The 24,075-nt window shown below is 43.4% G+C and overlaps 1 protein-coding gene across 6 annotated transcripts in view; it reads right to left on the bottom strand.

Moving 5' to 3' along the window:
- Window positions 1–24,075, bottom strand: part of DCX (doublecortin) — a 91,034-nt gene that overhangs the window by 46,007 nt on the left and 20,952 nt on the right. For all 6 annotated transcript variants that reach the window (XM_030497038.1, XM_030497037.1, XM_030497041.1 and 3 more), the window contains one exon: window positions 20,448–20,788. In XM_030497038.1, coding sequence (XP_030352898.1) covers window positions 20,448–20,788 — 341 coding nt within the window. The remainder of the gene's footprint in view (window positions 1–20,447; window positions 20,789–24,075) is intronic.

The following is a 24,075-nucleotide window of genomic DNA, read 5'->3' as shown; positions in this document are numbered from 1 at the left end:
GGGGGAAAAAGGGGAATGCTGAAGTCATATTGTAGCTGTCATACTTGCTGGGTGACCTCGACAAGCCAAGCAGGCTGAGGCTGGAAGGCAAAGACAGATCAATGAGGAGAGGGCACTCTGGCCACTTTGAGGATCAGTGTGACCATTCCCTATCCCTAAAATGAGGACACATGCTTTGTTTGTAACATATCTGAGCTGCACTGGTAACATGCCTCTTGAGGATGCATCAACTTGCATCCAACGCCAAGATCTCTTTGATGCTATTCTCCAAATGTATTTGATTTCCCTGGATTTTCAGTTACCCTTGAGTAACTTAACCAAGCATGAGGTGCCTGAAGTATTCTTATGCTTGACTGGCTGCTTGTTTTGGAAGGTGCTCTTTTTCCCCCCATATTCAAAGGTATTCTTAGCCAAAGTAATCCTATTTTGTTGAGATGTAAATTCATTTATGCAAATCACCCCCCAGCTTTTGAGGGCTGGGGCTGGGAAACTTAGAGAGTGTCCTATATTGGACTGAATCACAAGTACTTCTTCCTTTCATCAGCATTTCCTGATCTTCCCACTCTACATTCCTCCAGCAGAGACTCTGTCTTCTTCTGTCAGTGTCTTTACATTAATGTTTTTAATCTTTCATACCGCCTGCTGGGACAGCCTGAAAAAGGAACCCAGAATAATCACAGTAATCACAACAATTCTAAACTTTGAACTGAAATTCATCCATTTGGCACCTGTGATTACTGAATTTGAGCCCAATTTGACACCACCTTTATTTTGATGCAGATTTGCCATAACATTGCTTTTGCATATGCCAGTTTCATTACAAATAATATCCTTTCTGTGCACTGGTGCCTTCCAGATGCACTAAACTTCGCTCCTGCAGACTACAGGAAAATGGCTTGGCTCCTTTTCTACTGCCTTCTTTTTATTCCATTTCATCAGGCAAATAAGTAAGACTAATTTGCATTGAATTAATATATCACAACTCCCCCCACCCTTACTTTCTTCTAGGCAGATACCGAAAAAACAGTGTCCAAACCTCATGCGCTGGTAATTCACATATTTAAATATCCATCTCCTTTCTTACTGTAGGGGAGAAAGAGGAATAGAAAGCAAGAGGAGTTGTTATAACATCTCCCCATGAGGCAAATGTTGGCTGTCTTCTGTAACTGAATTACTGGCATTCAAGGGCTAAATCCTGTTAGAGCTCACTGTAAGCACAGATACTAAACAAGATGTCTCAAATTTGCAAGAAGGAATCAACATGCCCCCAGGCATCTTCTCATTCACCTGTGCTGATGTACGTTTTACTTTTAACACACTGACTTCTCTGCTCACTGGGCTATACAAAAATGTCTCCTTCTTTACCAGACTCCCTCCATAGCCACATGTGGAAGCTGTTCACCACCTATGAGCCAACCACACTAATATGAATTGGTGAAGCATCTTGGCAATGGCCTGTACAAACCAAGGCTGTCTGCAAAGCAGTGCTACCATAGCAAAGCAAGAAAGCCCTATATTGACTTCAGTGCTGATTTGCTGTGGCTCTGGGGAACCCACAACACCAGAGCTGCTCTTAGATCACATTTCCTGCAGCCCCAGGCTTTGTTCAGTCATTTACACCAATTTAAATTGAGCAAAGCAAGACAAAAACTGAGGGTCTTTCTGGCCAGCTGAGCAATAAACAAGCACCTCCACTAACAGGATTAAATCTCTTGCTAGATTACAAGTGTGTCAAGTTTACAAATAACCAGGCTGGGGCCAAGCCCTCAATTCACAGCACTTGATGCTACAGGTGACAGCCAGCTCTGGGGTAAGCATGCTGAGCCTTTGGGTACACGCATATTCACATTGGGAAGTTCAAGATAGCTCCCTCATCCTCTCCAGCCAACCATTTTCCTATTTCCATTTCAGCACATCAAGTGGATTTCAACCTCACCTCCCTCTGACCAGGTTCAGTTTGCTTGTCGCTTGCCCCAGCATTGATGACAAGTGCTTGCTAATGGCCTCTGCACAGCAGACAAGCCAAGTGCAACCTGAGGCAGATGTTGTCTCAGTAAGTAAAAGTCTGTAAATTATCTCCATAGGAATGGAAGAGGCCTGGAATCAGAAGTCTATTTGTCTTCTCCAGCATAAACAGACAAATGGCTGGACTGATAAAATCCATTTCTGCTTACCAGATATTTGGACACCACAGCATTGCCTCAGTGGTCCACTCTGTTTACTACGTCTCTGTAAACACCCTGTAAATTACTGAGCCAAAGTAGAATCTTTAAGGCTACTTCTCTTAACCCCTGCTGATGGAGCAGAGGAAAAGGAGCTGTATCCTGGGCTAGGGAAAACACTGAACAGTAGGAGCTTGGCTGGCTAACAGTCCATCTCTGACACGTGCAAACAGCACCAGCAGAATACACACAAGGTAATTAGGAAAGCACCTCTGAGGAAAATTTCCCTTCTAAGAAGGAGAAGTCATTTCTTGGAGCTCCTTTCTCTCCCGTTAAAGGCAGCTCATCTGCCACAGCCCAGGCGGCTCAGCTTTCCCACTGAGCTGAAGCAATTCCTTAAACAAAGGATTTGCTGGGAGCTCGGTTACCTCATTGCTGCTGGGGAGGATGTGCGCTTCACGCATCAGCAGAGATGCTGCAGGTCGGTACTGGGCTGGCCCCTTCTGCTGAGGGCTCTGTGCTACAGGGGTGCAGTTGCTTAGAAATTATTCTGACCTGCTCAGGTTGGATAAATCAGGAGAGGGGTTTTTTTCTGCATTTTTCCCCCGCCTCTGCAGCAATGAAGAAGACAAACACCAAATCTCTGCCTGGAGCTGCCTCGGATGCTGGATGTAATTTAGCAGGGAGAAAATAGTAAAGATTGTTTCACAAGGTGGGCATCTGGTGCTTAAGTGGATAAAATGGCAGATTTGCCCCAAGAGGAAACTGGGTAATTGCTGAGACTGGTAGAACAATGCTCCTATTAACAGTACCATGTTCAAAATCCTCTGAAAACCCTTTCCAAATACATTTTTAAGCTGTCAGCACTTAAGCAAAGAACAGAAGTAACACTGTTAGGGAAGACATGGGAAAGCAATAAGAACTACATTACTTTGGTTTTAAAAGCAGCTTTAGGGACAGATTATCAGCTAGTGTAAATCAATAAATCTGCACTGTTTTTAATAGAGCTTTACAGACTTCTATCAGTTCTTGCTCTGCAAATAGCACCCCAGACTTTCCCATTTACAGCATCTCAAAATCCTGCTTTGGGAATATTCTATTGTCAAGAAGGAACAATTTTCCTAGCAGGTTTCTTGCAAACATAACCCAAAATGTGACAGACAGGCAACTCCCATACTAGCCCTGTTAATGGATTGCTGCAAGTTCAAGTCCTGCATACACTGTGCTTTTGGAACACGTTTGTTTTGAGTGCTGTCAGAAATAGCATCTCTACCACTCTGCCAGCTCAGGGAGAATTACATGGGTGCTACCCACAAGTAATTCTTTTACAGCTCTCCACTGAGAGTTCAGCATCTTCCTCCCAGCTATTCAGCTAAAAGGAGGAAAGGGGATAAAAACCTGAAGTATCATGCCTAGTTGTTGTAAATCCACTTAACTGGTAGTTAATGATAGCTGAGGATGCAGCCTCCCATGTGCCACACTAAGTCTAGCCCTGTTGGCAGCACAGAAATAGCTTTCTGAGGAAGGAGTTCAAATATTGAAGCATGATGCCTAGATGACACCCATCAGAGCCAATGTGACTTGACATCAGCATTACTGATGTGCAAAGACCAGCGGAATGGGTGACAGGGTCAGCAGGAGGCAGCTGAAGCAGATGAGGGTATGGTGAAGGCAAGGTGAAGAGCCGCTCCACACCATATGGCAGCACAGAAGAGATGTGCTGTGGGCCCCACAAAATGGTGCAGCAGTGGCTGTTTGAGTATCTGCTGCCCCAGTGATCTCAGAGGCATGGCACCTGCCTTGGGCTCAGCACCCCTGGGCCGTGCTGTCAGGGCACACACCACTATCCATCCCCCAGTGAGGATGGTGCCTTGAACTGCTTTGACTGAGAGCAAGACCAAAGGGCCTGTGCTGAGAATCTGGCTCACCACCCCCAGCCCTTTACTGTCACTAGTGCAGCAGAGCCTGATGGAAACAATACAAACCTGGAGGCTTTTATGTTTATTGTGTTCATTTTCCACACTTCTGTCCAGGGAAGCAATGCAAGGCAATTCTGAGCAGCTGCTGCAACTGGTGTGTGCTAGGACACCCGCAAACACGAGCAGTCATGTATTACCTGCAATCGCCTTTATATTAATCAGCACTTACTACTGGTGTAACTTTCCATTTGACAGCACAGAACCCCACAGAACAACATGAGTAAGTACTAATTGGGGCATCAGAGCTGGAAAGGCAGGGAGGGAGTGAGTGTTGCTCCTCTCCCTCCCTGTGCTGGCTGACAAGCTGGGTTGGACACAAAGCTCTGCTCAAGACATGATCCAGTGAGGCTGAAAGAAGCCTCTGAGTTGTGTCATTTCTGCCTGAACTGCAATGAGATACTTTTTCCTTCCTTATAATTTCTGCAATAAATTGTTTCAAACTCTTGGCTTAGGAATGTGGTAAAGATACAACATGGTGAGTGTGGAGATAAACAGTCTGCTTAAGCACCTTCAGTACATGAAAATGCTGACACAGGGCATCAAACCCAGGAAATATCAGAATTACTTTAGTCGGGCTGCAAAGATAACCTGCAATTATCAAAACCATTAGACAACCCCGGGAAAGGCTGCATGTGCAGGGGATCCACACACAGACTTCACTACTTCCCGGCTCCCTCTAGATTTCTCAGGGGTTCCTCAGTGTTACAACCTGAACCCAGCCAGGGCAGGGACATCTGCATGAGGGGAGAGCCCTTCTAGGGGCCTGAATGCACACAGGTCACTAAATCCATGCTGGAGATGAGTAAAAAAAATGGCCAAAAAGTAGCTCTGGGGCATGCTGTGACCTTTGCTGTTACAGATAGGTTTATTCTATATGACAGAAGCATTTAAATAACCGGGTAACAGTTTCCCCTCCAAAACTGCATTTCTTGCTAGATCAGACATTGCTGACTCTTAAATTATAGTTTGTCATAAAGTAGATTTTCCAGCCCTTGCTCTAGAGGAGCTGGGACAGTGATATCATTCCTAAGGGAAAGCCACAAACGCTTACGTGAGCTACAGGCGAATTTGCTGGAAAACAACACAAGTATTTAGAGTTACAAAGAACAAAACTTTCCACAGCCAGCTGGCCCGGGGAAAAAAATCAAGGCTTAGTTTGTGTAGACTCTCTTGTGTAGTAGCAGATTTGACTCACTGCGCTGGCATTTTGGATGCAAATGCTCAAAGGGTTGCACCAGTAGAATGGACTCTGCAGAGAATAGATATAAAGGCCTGACTGTTGAAGAGCCTCATTCGTGCACCGGTGAGAAGCAAGTTCAAACCGAAGCATCCAGTAATAACAGGGTAAACAAAGAGCAGCCAAGAGGGACTGGAGCTGCAACAAGAGAGCAGGGCACGGAGCAGCAAGCTTCTGTAGTGAGAAATAAACTAAAACAAAAGGCTGGATTGGAAAAGCTTTGGCAGTGGAAATAACAGGACACATGTACACAGATTTCTTCCAAATGGCCAGCTAACCACTGCTGCTTGTAAAGCTGTGCACACATTGTGTTTTGTGTTAGTGGTTAATCTGCAGCTGATTAAGATCCACCCCGGCCGTGTGTGTGCATGAACAGACTGGGGGAATGATGCTTAATAACAGTGCATCCAGTTGCATGATTTGCACTTATAATTATCTGCATAACCAGCAGCACAAGAGATACAAACACGGTCCTCCTGAGTCTGAGAAAAGGAGCCTCTGTGTGTAATGCGATTACTTCTCAGCTGTGATGTGAAACACACTGGTGCATCCTGCTTTTCAGAGGTAGCAATTCTCCTTTGTCGTTGAAGGCTCCAAATACATTAGATCATCAGATTGAGGTCATGGCCTGTGGAAGTCTTCTATAGACTTCAGTGAGCTCTGAATGAGGCTCTGCAGCTGGGTAAGAAATAAGTATCCACGACTAAGAGATTAATACATACCTATATAGAAAAGGATGAGTTCAAGGCACTGCCCAGGCCTCCCCATGTGCTATACTTCAGCCTTTTTACTCCTTCTTTGGGGTTACATGAGAATGTAAATTACAGGTTTATTCAGAACACCACCACACACACCGGGTGACACTTCTTCCAACTCAAGCAGTGGAAGCCCAGCACACAAGGAGTGATGACAAGCTGCAAGGCACGACCTGGGTCGCTCCAGGGATCAGGGGGAAATCCTGTTCCTTCCACTCCTATAGACTCAACTATCACCCAGGGAGCATTTCCAGCTAAAGCAAAAAGAGCCAGCCAGGGGCAAAATGAAGGACTTGGTAAGTTAATGGTCTCATTTGGTGTGGCAAATCCTCTGAAATCCACAGACAATTTAGGAACATAATCCCCTCGCTTTTTCAGTGACATGCTTCAGTCTTCAATCAGAGACTACAGTTTCCCTATTACCACAAACTTACACACAGTGATTTATCTCAAAATAGGATGCATTCGTCAAACTGCCTACTAGGAATGTCTTTGCCCCTGAACACAGAGAAGATTAAGGTGTGAAATTCCTACTGGGACAAGGGGATTAGGCTATTACATTTACATAAGGATTTGACACAGAGGATCAGTTCATCGGTGGGTGTAGGCAGGCTGATGCACAGCCTCTGTGAGGGGCTAATAGCTGATGTTTCACAAGGGAGGGAAGCTCCACCTTCACAAATCCACATCCATCTTTTTGCATGATGCTGCTTGGAGACGCCAATTCCTTCTTGATCCCTTCAGTGATCACTCTAAACCCTAAAGCATGAGCTACAGGATTGCCCTGGTTATTGTCTCGATTCATCTACATCTGAAGTAGTAAATTGGAAAGTAATTGATGAGAAAAACTGTTAGATTTGGAATCGACAAAATCTATGTAAATACCATGCACACAAAAACATCTGGGAAGCACCAGCTCAGGGATGAAAACTATGCCATGAGTACCTGGATAGAGTGACAAAATGTTTTCATGACAAGAGAGACTATAGCTCAAGCACGTGGTTTTTAACAAAGAAACACCACCTGGGTTGCTGTCTCTTCACTGAAAAGGTTCATGTAATAAGGCCCTGTGCAGGCATGTGGGCATACAAACCAGGTCCAAAAGCCCAGATGTCTCCTGTAACACCCGCTATTCCAGACTGTCAACATAAGTCCTCATTTTCACAATCAGATCAGAAGATGTCACCAGCTTAGTCGGTTCCTTCAGCAGCTCTACATGCTAGATTTAGCACCGTGTTAGGCAGGTTCATTTCCATTCAGTTGACATTCCTCAATCTTCCTTGACTTTAGCCCTAGAACAGTGGCCCAAACTCTCAAAAGGTAGTTTTATTTCTTGGTACCTGGGGGCTTTTGATCAGAGAAGAAAATGCACAAACCTTTCTGGCCTGGAGCTTAACAGCACATCCTTTACGATGTTCCTACATCAGTTTATCCACGTTAGTGTGCATGTCACCAGTGAACTGTAAATATTCAGTGTTAGGTTTAATTGTTTGGTTACCACATAACACTTGGCATAATTAAACTACCCATCTGAGCTGGCATGCTCAGCACTTGATAGCACCAAGACCCAACATGTGACTGATGCTAGCACTGGCTTGAGAAGTCCTGCTACTCCAGAAGCACAAGCCAAGCAGTATCAATGTCCCCTGTCACCTTTTCCTCTGTACCTTCTTGTGCCTCGGTCCAGCCAGCCTGACCCTAAGTAGAAATCAACTGAAACACCAGGTAGCTTAGGATGACATAGCCTAAACAGGAGCAGAAATGAGAAACCAGGAGTTCATAAAATGAAGGCCTGTGCCCACATCATTAAATCACGATGTTTTCACCTTGTACAAAATCTGAGGAGTGGTTGATCCTTCTGCAGTAAAGTCATTAATAGCTATCTCACAGATGTGACCGTGCAGCATACGATTACAAAGAATGAACAGGCAGGCCATTGGATTAAGGAACAATGATTCATAAATCCAAAACCCCAGTCTCACATGTTGCTTTTATATAGGCCCTGGTAAGAACCTCCCTGAACCAGAAGTGGAAATAGTGCCTTTTAATTTTATTCCTACGTTTCTGAAATCACAGCCCACTGCTGGCACACGCTGTCACTCCCCTGACTCAGGGAGAAAAAGGTAGATGATAAAGAAGCCATAAATAGTATCTGCTGGTGCTCCCCTTTCTATTATGTTGACTTCGATTCAGCTCCCTGCAATTATCAGGAACAAGAGAAAGACAAATAAAATTACCCCAGCTGTTTGTGGCGGACAGACCTGGCCTCCCAGCTGAGAGCTCTTTGTGCTGCTGAGAGCGTCACCAAGCAACCAGCCCTTGCAGCTGCCAGGCTACAAAGCAGCAGCGAAACCGTGACTTATGGAAAGGAAGCACATGGGAAGGTTGGGACTGAATCAATCTCCGCTTTGTCTCCTGCCTAAGAATGGCACCAGATACAAGAAGAGATCACCCTCAATGGATCTTACCCGCTGAGGGGGCAGAACCCGGACACGTAGCCTGTTTTAGAAGCCAGACCCTTGGAGCACTAAACCCAGGTGTCCTGTATGTGGTATCTGGTTGCAGTGAAAAGAAAAGGAATTGAGTCTGTTATGATGCAATTGAGACTTAGTATTCTTCACCAATCTTAGCTGGTGGTCCAAAAAGCAGCAGAAGGTGGCTCACAATACAGCTGCCAGAATGACTGTATTGTCCCAGTTGTAAGTCAAACCCACATATAAGTCAAGTGGAGGTGAAAAAAAGATTGTCTGATAATTGAAACAATATGGCAAGGAAAGGAAAGCAAACAGGCAAATCCCCATGCACACAAGCAGGGAATGAATAGAATGGGAGGGGAAAAATAAAGAGATAAATGAACATTCCAACTGTGCTGTATGTTTTACTGATTGGTATAGCAATGTTAGCTGTTAGAAACCTGTTAGAAATGGGTAATAGACATTCTTCCTACAGAATTTAGGCAGCCCTTTGGGAAAAAAACAGGGTTGGGAAACCCTGATCAATAGAATCCCTTACCTGGATCATGCCTCCAGCTCTCAGCAGTATTATGAGTCTTATAAGTGAGTTGTAAAATAAGTCTTATAAGTGAGTTATAAAAAAACAGCTAAGACAAAGATGTGTGAAAACTTCAAACTTGAACATTTAAGGCAAATGAACAACCTCATGTCAGCCTCCCTGGGAGTTTAAGTGTGTCAAGGTACATCTGTCTGAAAACACCAGATTAATTGGCTTAACCTGGGTCACACACTGCAGCTGAACCAAGGATACATGCCAGGAGCCCCAAGCCCCACTCTTGATGCTTGAACCCCTGAGCACACTGCCTCTCATCTGTGACAGGGTAATCCCTGTAGCAACTCCCTTCTTCTGCTTTTGAGAGAAAGTAAGTCTTTGGTGAGCTGTGCTAGAAGAAAAAATCAAGTTGGTTTTCACCAGTACTAAATTTGACAAGATCTGTAAATTAGCCCCCAGTCCATCCACTTTTAGCCCAACTTCTTTTCTTTGTTTACTGTCCATTTTGCATTAAATTCAACACTTCACACATGCAACTGGAAACAACCCAAACAATGAACGTCAGGATCAGATAACATTTTTTCCAGCATCTATTTTTCTGGAAGAAAAAGCATTCTGCAGAAACAGTGTAAAATGGAACAGTTCTGCACGGTTGGGCACTAAATCACTGCCAAGAGCAGTGCAAAAACTGTATGAAGCAGCTCATGATATGGATAAAAATTCAAGGGAAAGCAGACATTTCAAAAGCTGTTCTCCATTTTAAAACTGCAAGAAATGCCAAGATTGTAAAGAACTCTGTTGCTTTACAGTGCTAAAAATAATTCACCAACAACTCAACGGAGACTTACACACAATTCAGCCAGCCTTATGGCTTTCATTTTGATTGGGAAATGCACACATGGTTTTGCAACCCTCGGTGGCTGGAGTTGTCTAAAATGAAGGAAATCCCCAGCACCATTTACTCTCAAAGTATTAAAATTCACTAGAAGCAAAAAGATGCCTCAATTTTCAGCTGGTATTAAGAGATGTAAGTTCTTGTTCCTAATCCATTATGAAGAGCTTTCAAGTAGGCAAGAATAACATTCTTAGCTCCTAATGTTGGCGATCTAACTTGACTCTTTGATACACTTAATTTACATGTAATCCTGCAGACTGCCAGCAGTTGATAAGCTTCCTGATATGTGCACATTTGAGGCAAGGAAGTTTAGCCCTCTTACTGCCTTTCTGGAGAGCTCAGCTCCATGATGGAAGCTGCACAGGTTTAAGGTTTCAAATGGATTTTTGCTTCTCAGCATTTGTCCCCAAATAATTTACCTGCTTGGTTTAAAATTCCTGACAAAGTTGAAACGGCTGCACTGCAGTTTTGTGTGTTTCTACTATTCAAATCCTAGGCTCCCATAAATCCTACGTGGTATTGGAGAAGAGTGGAGGGTGTAATTTTTCTCTCCACTCCAATGAAACTGTTTCGTAGATATGAGGACAGCACAGAAGTCAGACATCAAGAAAGTGGTGAGCAGAGATTACAAATCCTGAGTTAATGGCTATGTAACAAACCTGGCTGAAGACTGGAGATGCACACACACATTAAGAACATGACTTTCACAAGCACTTGATTTTGTGCCATGAATATAACGAGTAGGATCACTCCATGCAGTTTTGACAAACCCATTTCCAGTGTTCCACCATGCAGGCGGATGACACGTGTCACCTCTCTATAGAAGGTTAAGGTACACCCCATCTGTAGAGCTACATCTTTGCATAACTAGACACCCTGGACCTCCAAAGGACATTTACTTACTGGGTACCAGGTCATCCAGATACCCCAGCCACAGGCAAACTCCCAGTTTCATACTTGCAGGCACATTTGTAAGCTACTCCTTGTTTTACTGAAGCCCCAGCTATAACATACTGCATTAACAAGAGTTACCAAGCACCCACCCCTTCTAACTGCTTCAAGAGAAGATGAAGTTGCAGAGGGCTGCAATACAGCCACTGGAGGAGCTTCTTATTTACTTCCATATTCTGAGACACATTTGTGACTGTGGAGAGGTGAAATGGAAGGCTAAATGGAATACAGCAATATTTTAAGAAGCTGCTTTCTGTCTGAATTTTGAATGCATACCATATGTTTTAGCATGTTGTTTTGATTCTGTGCTAAGATAATCTTTACTAGCCTGCCTCATCGAGACCAATCCTCTCTGCAGAATAGTTATTTTTCATTTAAAAGCTAAGTAATTTCTACCAGTGTGTGCTGCTTTGCACTTAGGATCATCCATTACACTGGTAAGTCTCCCTTACATCCAATACATCTTGGTAAGTCTCTTGCTTGTCTCCCAACTTTCTTTACCACAATAATTCTTTCATCATCTTCACCAAGTAATTCCACTTCCAGATCACTCAAGAAGACAGTAAACACCGCTTGTAACATGATACTTAATTTTTACTGATAAAAAGTTATTTCTACCCTGTTTTCTTCTTCTAAACCTGGTTCACATCTGTGATAATATTTTCCCTTCTTATCACTACTGGAGGTTCCTTAATAGATTCTTGAAGGAGTCTTTTTCTTCATGATTTTTTTGAAGTCCAAATGTCCACTGGCTCTCCCCTATCCATGATTTTATTTGTTCTATTATTCTACACTAAGAGAGCAGCAAGGTGAAAGTTTGTCTTGCAGAAGTCACATTTATTCATACCTTGTTATGCCGCATTGTGGATTTCAGAATTTTCACTCTCATTTCAGTTGATTTCTCTAGTACAGAAGCTGTGTTTCCTAGTGGGTTTTCACCACCAGACATCCAGAGAACAGGTACACCACCGGTCACCATTCCCAGCCTCTCTGAACCGGCCCATCACAACCAGGGAGCGACGTCCACAGCAAGGCAGCAGCAGAACCAGAGCTGTGGGCGCTGGCAGCCACAGGGGACCGAGTACCAGATAAGCAGCACAGAGCAGATGGTGAGGGCAGGGGAGCAGGAGGAAGGAGCCTGGAGTCCTGCTCTCCCCTGCTGCCCTGCAGGCTCACTGGCTGCATAATTACTCCTGTGGAGCTGATAAAGCTGGTTGTGTTCATTGCCATCCAGATAACAGAGCTCAGACCTGGAGCACTGCAAGGACTGACCTCTCACGCCAATTCTGAGTGCAGCAAAATCCCCTGGAAAAAATCCTTTAACAAATGGTGCATATTATCTCATCTTCCCCATGTCTGGTTTTTGTCCATTTTGTTCATAACTAAGTCCCCCATTTGGGGAAAAAAAGAATTAGTGAAAAGCAGGCTATATTTTACACCCACTCTAGTTGACAAATCCTGGATAGGAAGTATTTCTCAAGATAAAAAATGAGAAAAAAGCCTCATGTGCCAATACCCCCAGATTTCCCATTTATTTTATATTACGTGGATAACTGGAAAATTGTTAATGACACTGAGATTTCCATTTAGCTCAAAGAATAATTGAAAAGCAAGCAAACATTTTCAAAGTGCAGTTAAAGACTCCAGTAAAACGCATTTGGTTTATTAGAGCAAGGGAAGAAAAAAACATAACACAACTCGAGGATATCCCTGTCAGAGCACGATAGTCCCTGGGATCCTTTAAATGGAGAGTTTCGATGGCTTAGACAGCAAGTTGAGCTGCAGAGTTGTGTTCTGCAACACTTATTAAAACGTAGACAGACACACATATGTGTACTCATACACATCCTGCTTGCTGCTCACCAGGAAACCAGAATTATGGCTATTAATCCAGAAAGGACCGGCTGTATGCTCACAGGGGAGAGGGTGTGACTTATGGCTTAGAGCAGGGAATGCTCTGGTTATTGGCCTTGCTTATTTGTTCCCTATTCAGTTTGAAACCGGAGCTAAGCAGATCTCCAGGAGCAGGTTGCTTTTCCAGCTCTGTGTGCTAATCAGTTTGCTGCAGCACTGAACACAAGCTGGACCGGCCCTCAGCTCTCATGGCTTGTCTTTGTGCTTCCCCACACATGCAGGCCTACCTCAGCCAACTCGGAAAATCTGGATGGATTGGATCCAGGTTTTTTTCCTCCTCAACTCCTTTAGACATACTTTTATTACACACATTTCTGTGCCAATATCTTTGTCATCCCTGGCAGACCTGAGGGTGGGTGGAAGCTGTTATACTCTGCTCTTGAGCAAAGCCATCACTTGCTGCCTTACTGTCCCATGGAGACCCCCAAATGACACTGGCATCACATTCAGAAGACAAGATAAGGAGGCTTTTGACAACCTCTCACGCTGAGCCTGGACCCCTTGCAATGTGGATTCATTTCTTTAACACTTCAGCTTCATCAAAATGCACATACTACATATAAAAAAGAATAATCACTGTTTCAGTTCTGTGTGCTGTTTCAGTGACAAGAGAGAAGGAGGTGCTGCTGTGCTGGATGATAGCTCTGACCTCTGTTGTTAGGCTGCCTTTACCCACATCTAGTGCAGGCTCTTCCTAAAGAGATGTAAGTGTATGCTGTGTCATAACTTACCTGCTACAAAGTGAAAACAGCCTTTTGATCACAGGCCAGTAAGAGCTGAGAAGGGAAGAAGTGGTTTCAAGCACACAAGAAGAGGCAGAACTTGCAACGAGATGTGAAATATGGTACCTACCACCATCAGATTCTTGAGGACCTTGATGCACCAGAATAAGCAAGACATTTCCCCATTACAAACAGGGAAAATACACTTATTTCTATTCTACATGATCAAAAGAAATAAGACATTAACTAGTGTTCATGCATTGACGTAGGCACTTGCTCAGAATACATTCAACGTAACCTGCTCCCTCTCAGGGACCCCCATTCACACTGGTGGGATTTCTAACTGAGCACCAAAAATGAACCAGAAACTCAGTTTCATGTGAGAATACAAACCAGCAGTGGAAAAAACTCCAAGGCTTTCTTGGTCTGTCTCAGCTCCCAGTATTCAGCCTAATTTCCTTGCTCATTTTCAGCCCATTTATTCCTAGTTAAACCCTCTGGCACTACAGTGAATAATCCTCTTCTCTCCTGGGATTCAGAGTAAAAAGGGAACACATCACTCTGTATGACAGCAAGAACTGCCAAAATAAAGATGCTGGTGAGGATTGAATTTTTAGCATACATCTCTTTCAGGGTGTGAATAGCAGGAGGATTCAGTAATAGGGGCCACGCACTTCTAGGTCACCAGGTCAGATGTGACTGCATCTTTCAGTAATTTTGACAGCCTGCCATCTGTGACACCAGTAGCAGGTGTTCATGTGCATCGTGGTCAGTACATGTCAAACAGCAAGGCTTCTGCTTCTAGAAACCCACAATGTTCAGCAAGAAGCAGTGCAACTCTGGAGCCTGCTTCTGGACTTGGAGCCTCACTGCCTTAGGAAGGCAATGGATTCACCACAGCTTTAGCCAATATCTGCATAACCAGAACATGCCAGCAAAGGCTGCAAACCCTGCTGCATGGCAGGCAGGAGCAGGACACCTCCTCCAGAACCTGAGGCTGAGCAAAGCAGTGGCAAAACATCCAAAGTTTGCAAGATGCTGCCTCCCCTTGCTCCGTACAAGCCTTGGGGAGCTGATTTGAGACCACACTGATGGCAAACAGATCAGTCTCAATGCTCACAGGAGAACAGATCCGGTCAAGACTTTAGCTGCTGAGATCAGACTGTGTCTGCTTTGGTAAGTACAGGAATCAGGATTCACAGTGTTCCAGATAGGCCCCTTTTTACTCAGATTCCATAGCCCAGAGACCCAAGTAAACAGAAATTAATAAGCATAAGGTTTCTGAATAACATCTCAGAAAGTCTTCTGAATATTTCATCATAAGTACTTAGATACACATTCATGGAAGCTTGCCTTATTCATTCTAGCAAGTGATAAAATCCCTAAGGGATACCTGCAGCCTAATTGGGTTTGTCTGTGTTAGTGTCTAGTCACGGCATGAATCAGGCATTGCTGAGTTTCCAGCTTAGGCTAAGAGCTCCCTGAAGAGAGAGAAGTAGGCTGTGTTGTCTGGTGGTGTAAATGACTTGGGTTCAGAAGTTCTTCAGCCCATGCATTATTACTAACCTTCCTCGCATGACACATGGTTGCTAGAGAGAAATAATCTCATGCAAACACTCTAAGTGAGAGTAGTCTGCAAAAGCAATGAGAAGGAGCGAAGCTGGGAGCAACCCTCACCCTGAGGGATCTGTCAGGGAGGCAGCTATGGGTAAAGACCCTGCCTGCACAATTCTTCCATCCAGACCTGTCCTCTTGGTACCAGAGAGGGAGACTTCTGCAAGACTTGCCAAATCTCAGCACTTAACAAGCAGCACTGAGAAAAAGATGCAAAACAGATACAGTTTTATTGTTACAGCTTCATGCAGCAGGGAGGGAAGGTGGGACTCGCCTCTCTTCTGTGAGCACTGGCTGCTGCAGGGCCTTTTGCAGGAGGCAGGGTACAAAACACACTTGCACCCATCTCCTGCTCTTCCCTCCCTTTTGTTTTGGGGCTAGATCCCAGCTTTACACAAGTGCATGAAACTGCTTTGTTCTGGGGTTACCTCAGTGCAGTTTTTCTGTATCTCAGAATTATCTAGGCTCAGAAGGATGAAGAGTTTCTGACATCTTATCCCTCGACATGTGTAATAACACAAAGTAATTTGCTTGCTTTGTAACCTTGAACCTCATGCCTCAGGGTGTAAGTTAAGCATCTCAAGGCTCTATAGGGAATATCTTCCCTCTGATCTTTCAGGAATGCAGATGTTACTAGGTACGTCACGGAGGCATTCACCACCTTCTTCTTGAACATCAGTTACAGGCTACAGCCACTGGAGGTGTTTGTATATTTTGATACAAGCCTTGTTCTATGTCTCATTGATACAATTTCATTAATGTAATCAATAGAGCTTTAACCTGTTGTGAGCTTCATCATCTCCTTCTCCCTCTACGGCTGCTGCCCCTCCTCGATGCAAGTCATCTAAAACGAACCGGCAACTTCTCCTCTGGCCAGGAGGGGAGGGCTGGCCTCCCAGGCATTTGCATCAGCCTTGCAAACAGAAAGATGAACTTCACTCATCACCTGCCACATGAAATCCTTCTCAAAGCAAGGACTGCTAGAGGGGACCATTTTATTAAGACTAGAAATTCTTCTGGGAGCACAGTCACAAAGGCCCTGACATATGAAAATGTATGTAATTTCATGTGATGAGACAGCTAATGCTCAGATACAGAAGCACTTTGTCTGGGCTAGGTAAAAGCCAGTGAATGTCTGTCTTCTGGGCTTTGAAGTCTTCAAGTGCAGGGAGAAGAGATCACTGCATGTTATTATGGCTAAAACCACATTCGGTTCCCTGCTTGTTGGCCAGGATATCTATCTGTATGTGGAACTACAAGCTCTTCCCCTCTGAACAGCACCTTATTCTGCTTATTGGTGATGTTAATTGCTGTGTCACAGAATGGGGTGTTTAGTTAAGAGATGGCCATACATCAGCTGAAGAAAAAGCAGAAGGAATTCCACATCACAAAAAAGCATGTTAATGCTGAAGCACAATTGAACATGGCTGATGAGTTCCTGTTCACCCCAGAGTTCACCCACTTGGCCAATCACAAAAAAAGGAACTGATTTTTGTTACTACCTCCCTTCATATACCTGCAGAACAGCTCACAGACTTTGGAATACAAGCCAGCGCAGGAAAAGAGAAGGTCAGCATGTACAGAAGGCTTTAGCTTTTACTGGTCACTTCTTAAAAGCAGGAACGAATGTGGACAGAGACCACGTGCAAAGTGAGGCACAGAAAGCAGAAGATGGGCACTGGGCTGTCAGTGATTAAATAGCTTCCTCTTTTCCAGGAAAACACCTATTTATTGTACACCATGGTGAGAAAGGAGCTCGAGCACAAAGAGGACAGTAAATCTATACAAAGTCTAGCTCAGACTGTTGCATACAAAATATCTGAATGCAACTTCATCCACAGTCTCGCATTCTGTTTTCTAATTTGGTTTATTAAGCACATGAAGCAGAAACTGCCACCATGTGTTTACAGAGCAGCCAGTGCTCCCAGGAATCCAGACCTATTTGGGACACTGGAGATAACCAAGAGTTCAAAGAAAGAGAAAGAATCTCTCAAGACAACTGGTTTCCAACCTGATCCACAGATCAGACCAAATTCAATCCTGCATATGTATATATTAACATATATTACACATTTCAACACAACAGCAGTTGTAGTCATGAAATCAAGTGCTGAATTTGATCCACTGTAGTATTTGTTTAATGCACTGGATTCTTTGTCCCATTTCCTATATGGCCATGAAAGTTCAAAAGTTAAATCTTCATTGTGATTCTCTGTCATGACTCAGATTTGGTCAACAGTTTGAAGCCCCTTTTGAGTTCAGGGATGTCCATCAAGGAGGACAAGGAGGGAAGGAGCTTGAGTACAGACAGATAAGGCACAAGGCATTAGAAAGACGTGCAAGACCAAGTTAAATAAACTATTTAAACATAAGATGCTAATTTAGCAGTTTCAAAAGGGCCATATTCCTCTGGACAACCTAAGACATAGAAAGAAACAGAATTCCCTTCCAAAAGCCCAACCTCACTGTTGTTTTGGGTGTTACATTTACTCACACACACCCCACCCAGCTCTCAGTTAACTGCTTTCTCCCTCCCAGTGCAGCAGGTCTGCAGTGCATAGGAATGTAATTATTTACACACCACTCTATCATTGCCACTATTGTCTGTACTTCTAAAGCATCTTGATTACTGATGAGCACCATGGAAATGCCTCAAAATAAAATAATCATCTCCCCTCATTAAGTCCCAGCTTGTGGACTGAGAAAGGATGATTTTCCTTTGTACATTCCTTTTGTAAATGTTATCACTTCACAACAGAGGGAGGAACGTGCCTCTGATGACACTCAAAGAGACAGACTGTCAGGATCCTTGTCAGGATTTCAGCTTTGAGCAGCTTGTGCTTTTGCATGAATATTTTCTCCTGAAAATAAAGTACTGTTTGCCAGAATTAGGCATTCAAGAAGCTCTTTCTAATGTCAGAATCAGACACGTAAAAACCCTCAATGTCATGTCAGAAGGTCAAATTTTTATGGAGCAGAATGTCATGGAAACCCTAACAGCAAACACTGCACCCACGAGAGAAGCTTCTAGCTCTAGCTTCAACAGCAAGAAAACACTTGGACTAAAAAACCAAGGAAGGTTTCCTGCAACCTAATAAAAGCAAAGCCTCAGTGAGCCAGGTAAGCTGCAAACAAACATCAATTGCCAAACAGGTATTGTCAAATTGTCAGATCACAAAATCTCACTCTTTTCAATAGCTGCAATGCTGTGTGGACATTTGCGGACAGTGAAACTCCCTGTGGTGTCTCTACCACACAATGAAATATCACATTTCATAAAACACTGAATTATACAGGCAGCACAACAAGTTGAATGTGATGTCTTTGTTCGGTCTTTACTAACATCACATTTCTGCAACAAAAACTGATGGTGAAGGTGTCTGGTTGCCCCAGCCAGAAGAGTGCTGAATTAAGCACTAGACACTGTACAGTGACCAGAGCCTGACATGAGGAAAACAACATTGCCTTTTATTTTTTGATTCAAGAGGAGTCATGTATGGTGTGGTGCCTGCTATGGACAACAGCGTGCAGTAGGAACTGCTGAATTACATAGATCTTTGTGCCCCTTTCTGAAGAGAACAGTTTGATGGCAGTATACGAGGCATCCCTATTTCTGCACACCATCCAAAGCAACATCTCACCTCCAAAATGCTGGCTGTTCTCAAAGAACTGAGGCAATATACAAGCTCAGATTAAGGTCCTCATTCACAACTGTGGGAGCAACAGGACTCTGTGCCAGCGTGAGCAGGGTCAGGCTGCTTTCAGGCCAGATTCATCTATTAAACGCTGTGTAAAGCTGCTGTGATCCAAAACACGTGGACTTGTGAGCATGTATGATTTCCTCAGTGAGGACAGATCATGACTCCTTCCTTCTTCTTCCTCCAGCCACTTTCAAGGTTTCCAGTACATCACTCTCTGTATCACTGCTTATTTACAGCATGCTACTGTATCTATAGACAGTCTAGCTGGAAAGGCACCCACTCATGTATAAATTATACATCATATAAAGAAAAAATGCTGGGTTGAGACAAGTGGAAAGAAAAGCTTTGACAGGCAGATGTGATTTTGGTATATCTGAAGCTAGAAGCAGCCTCTGACTAACATGCAGGATATAGAGATTGGGAAAAAGCAAGACTATCAGACAGGTTAGAGTGACATGCCACTCTCAGCTCCCAAACACTGCACAGGACACTTTACGAGCCTATATTTGGGGTGGGAAGGACGAACATTTCCATATATAAAGTCTGCATGTTAGTTGGATGCATTGCCTGGGGTTGGCATGGTATTTCAAGAGCGTATTTGAATCATTTTCTCCAGAGATAGGAAAGAGAATTAATTTAAAGCAATAGCGTCATTCCCTGGAATAGCCAGTGTCCATCCCCACCTACAAGAGCTGTGCTGCCTCACTCTAGAATCTGGATCAAGAAAAGTAGTGACAAAAATAGGATCGATCCTCAGTTACAGAAGACACAGAACTTTTAAATCAAGCTTAGAACTGTCCTTGAAGAATCTAGTTCTTCCCAGTCCCCAAAGTTATCCTCCACATTCCTTTCAGGGTTTTCATAGATACAGCAATATGACATGGCTTATTGCTGTGTAGCTGCTAACAAGAGACAGATGTTTCCTTCAGTTCCAAGAAAATGTAGACATGAAGCACATTGTGACGACCCACTAAACATTTCTGACCCAAATTCCTTTCTACATGTTATTTCTTCACGTAGTTAGTCAAGAAAACACAACAGAGTTCCATGGGTTTCCTGCTAATTACTGAGCCAGCCAGAAGAGCATGCTTGGGTCAATTACTTTATCTTAGCAAGCCTTCATGTGAGGGCAAGGAAAGTCAAGCAACACATTTTCACTGAGTGAATCCAAAGCTTGAGAGTTCTTGCAATTACTCCAGAGCCAAATCAGCTGGTGGCTGTGAGCTGAACTCCCCATGTTAGTATTTAGCTAGCCTGGACAACACGCACTGCGCGCTGGCATGCAGGACCCAGCATCTGTTTCCCTCACACTGTTGGCTACATTCTTTACTTGATATTAATATCAGTGAAAATTTAGTAACTTAACCACTGGCATGAGAAGTCTGACTTCTAAGAGAACAGATGGCAGTGATCATCTCAGGTTAATTTTAGGCTTCAAAAATCATTCTGAGTCAGCAAAGCCTCAAGATAAAAGAAAGAAAAAGACATATAACATCTGTAAAAACTCCTACCTGTTTCCCATCCAAGGTATACAGCTTTTTGACCACTCCTGTCTCCAGTTTTATAGCTTCAGTGATATCAGTGAGAACTTGCTCAAAGGAATGGGCAGTCTTCTTGTTCAAGAGCACACGCACTGCCTTGCGGGGCTTCACCCCGCTGCGGATGATGGTTACCAGCTTGGGACGCACAAAATCTTTGTTCTCCTTGGCCTGGGCGCTGTTGCTGCTGGCCAGAGACTGAGGTGCTTTCTGGTTGGCAGATGTCTTCACGTTGACAGACCAGTTGGGATTGACGTTTTTGGTGTATTCCACCTTCTTGAAGAAGTTGTCAGATGAGCAGACGTAACTCTCCCCTTTGGAAAGAAATGAACACCAGTCTTAACTCTACACTTATTACCATAGGACAGCTGAAAAACAGACCTTACCCACTTCCTCCATTAATTGTGTAAATAATTAATAATTTTTCCATTAGCACTTCCATGACAGCTTGTTATGAAAATGTTTTGGTTTGGTTTAATTTTGTATTTGTGCTTATTTAAAATATGACTCGTATTTCCCCACAGTAAACAAGTCAGCCATAGCTTGCAACAAATACAAACTACCACTCAGGCCTATGAACCAGGGGTTAAAAAAGGTTGAAAGTTCTAAAGGTATTCAGACACCTGAAGATGCAACTAAGCTGCTAAAAGCTCCTCAACACCCAATTTATTTAATCACCTAAGTTATTTTGTAAGTTTGCCAGCTTCCTCTCCATCTTTACAGAGCCAGCTACAACCTCAGCCTGTCATTCCCTGCCAAGAGGATATCAACATTCATCCACAAAGTACCTTTTGTCTCATGCCTGAATAACAATGATGAAACCCCGGTACTGAATAGTCTCTACCAAAAGCAGCTCTGATAAATCTTGCAGGCATAACAAATATGCTTCGTGATAGTGTCAGTGGTCTATTAGAGGACAGACCTAGTGGCAGCTGATATAAAACACTACACCAAATACCACCCATTGCTTTTACATGGCTGGTACCAACCAAAAATACGTTAAATCCCAATTTAGACATGGTAAAGAAGGGTTACACAGTCATGTTAGTAATTCATCAAAAAAAACCCTTTCCCTACCCCATCCAAAATTAGTTTCAAGCTTTGTCTGTAGTTTACAGGATCCTATCTAAGGTTTTAAGAGCACATTAAAGGATTTGTAGGATCTTCTTTTGGGTCTGCAAATCTGATGGATGCTAGAAGAGTTATGACTAGAATGAGACTGTAAAACAGTATCCCTAAGGGAATGTAGCTGTCTAGTCTGAAATGACTCAGGCTGCTGAGCACTTCAGGATGCAACTGGAAAAAACCTCAGCTATTGCTAGAGGAAAAAGCTTTTGTTTCACCATTAGATAAAATTTTAATAGGAACTGAAGGCACAACACAGGCACCTGTAGGATTTTATGGAGTTTCTTTGGGTGTTGTATTGAGCTGACTTTGCAGAATGAAGTTCTTCAAATATTACCATCGGTTTGAAATCAAAATAGAGATGTCACTGTTTTGAATAAGTAAAAATCCTTCTTCATATAAATAGACTGGCTGCATTTCCTCATCTGGTCCCTACTGCAAACTGGCCATCTCTGAAGAGCCTACCCGACATCTGAGTCTGGCTTTCCATTACAGGATCTCCAGGGCAGGATTTCACACCTAATTGGCAAAAGTGTAAATATGGATTTTCAAACAGCCCACTGATTCCCACGGCATTTTATGGTCCAGGCATGTAACATAGCCAGTTCAGTGTTCATGTAGTCATCCTTCTGCTGATTAAGTTGCATTTTTTGATGGAGGCACTGAGACAATCCCTTGACAGACCACTAACAGGTACACTATAAACAGAAGACTTTAATAGGTTTAAAAGAGCAGTTTATGTAGTATTTGTGTCCTTATTACTGCTAAGTGAGCAGCCACAGAAAGATGCAGGATGCTAATATTGTAACCCCAACTTTGTACCCAGTTTGCCAGAAGGTGATGTGTACTCATGATGCTTACATCAACTGCAGCTTTTCTCCATCTCCAGTGACCAAAATCATCTATCAACAGGAAGCAGATATTCTGTTTTCCCTTCTAAAGATGGAACAGAAATACAGAAGGGAAAGGAGAGCTAGCAAGGTTCCTGATGAACGCTGCCAGTTGGGCATTTTATCAACTAGTGTAGCCCAAATGCAGTAATCCCATCAGGAAGCTCTGTTACCTTGAACAAGCAATAAGGATCTATATTTGAGGCACGTATGGTGTCAGCAAAACCCCTCAATAAACTGATCCTGTAATGCCCATTGCTGAAGGTCCTTGATTTCTTACATTTCTTGACTCTGACTCAATAGAAGCATAAAGATCCCCCACGGAGTACCATACATTATAAAGAATTCCCATTGGAGATATTGGTTTCCAGAAGCACTGAATACTTTAAGTCTTTCTGATTAATAAGTGATACGTTGTGGTTTATTCATCTGTTTCAGCCAAGCAACACCCAGTGCAGAGGGAGCCCACGCTCCTTTCCAGTTTCACGACTGTGTGAAGTGCAGCAAGGGGAGTTTGAAATGCTCGCAGGGAATTAGCCCCCCTAAGAACATGAGCCCTCCCAAGCCCATAACCCCTGGGTGGCAGAGCCTTTAGAAGCATGCTCAACAGAGCTGTAGCATTAGCCTTTGAGAAAAGGGATTTCTATGTTGAAATGCCATACTAGGAATAAGTGATTGGAATACTCCTCACCCCTGCCCAGGCCTCCCTGTGAAAGCTTCTGACCCATCCCGCACCTCTGCTTCCCTACCTGAAGCAGAAGTAGCAATATCTGCCACTGAAGTGTTGCAAGGCCTGACTTTCATCTGTGTTTATGTAGTGCTTTGGGTTTGAAGACACCACAATGAAAGCAAGTATATATTTGTGCTGTGTTCTATAAACATGGGAGGTCTAAGAGCATATTTTCCATTAATAAATTCCATGTTTTAAAGTAAACAGTAGAGATTATTGGTCTGTTTGATAGAGCACTATTACTCTTAGTTCCAGTTGAATCGTTTGAAATTCTTCACTGCACACCATATCTGTCTAGTGTATTTACAAGAGCATACACTGAAGGCAATAGTGGCATTTAGGCAATACTCTTCTCCTAGGCTTTGATTTCACAAATGTGGCATTAGGTAGTTGTGCATATATATATACACACATATATATACACACTGACCTTTGAAATTACACTGACAGTCACAAGTGGCAAATGTAATCTGCCCTTTCTCACTTGGTTTCAGTTAAACCAAACGCCTGCAAATATCTTACTGAATTCTAAAACCAGAGAGAAGTTTGCTGGGAGTGACACTTCAGAAGAGCAGTTCAGAAGAGCAGCTCTTCCAGCATCATTTCTGCAGTTACAGCAGCAGAGCTCCAGGGAAGAGGAGCTTTTCTTTCCTTCTTCCCTGACCTAAAGATGTAACCCAAAGTTTTAACTGAATTTAAAAACCTCTTCAGCTGATGTCTTCCCAAATCAGTTTATGGCCCTTAAATAGCAGTAAAATTATTATTCAAGTTCCTCAGTGAGGCACATCCCTTTTGCCATTTGCCAGCCGGGAATATGTGCTATTTCACTTCCCACAGCTGAGTGTTACCCAAACCT

The sequence above is a fragment of the Strigops habroptila genome, chromosome 9 (genome assembly GCF_004027225.2).
Source record: "Strigops habroptila isolate Jane chromosome 9, bStrHab1.2.pri, whole genome shotgun sequence".
In the NCBI taxonomy this organism is placed as follows: domain Eukaryota; kingdom Metazoa; phylum Chordata; class Aves; order Psittaciformes; family Psittacidae; genus Strigops; species Strigops habroptila.
This window is presented reverse-complemented; position numbering and strand designations above follow the sequence as displayed.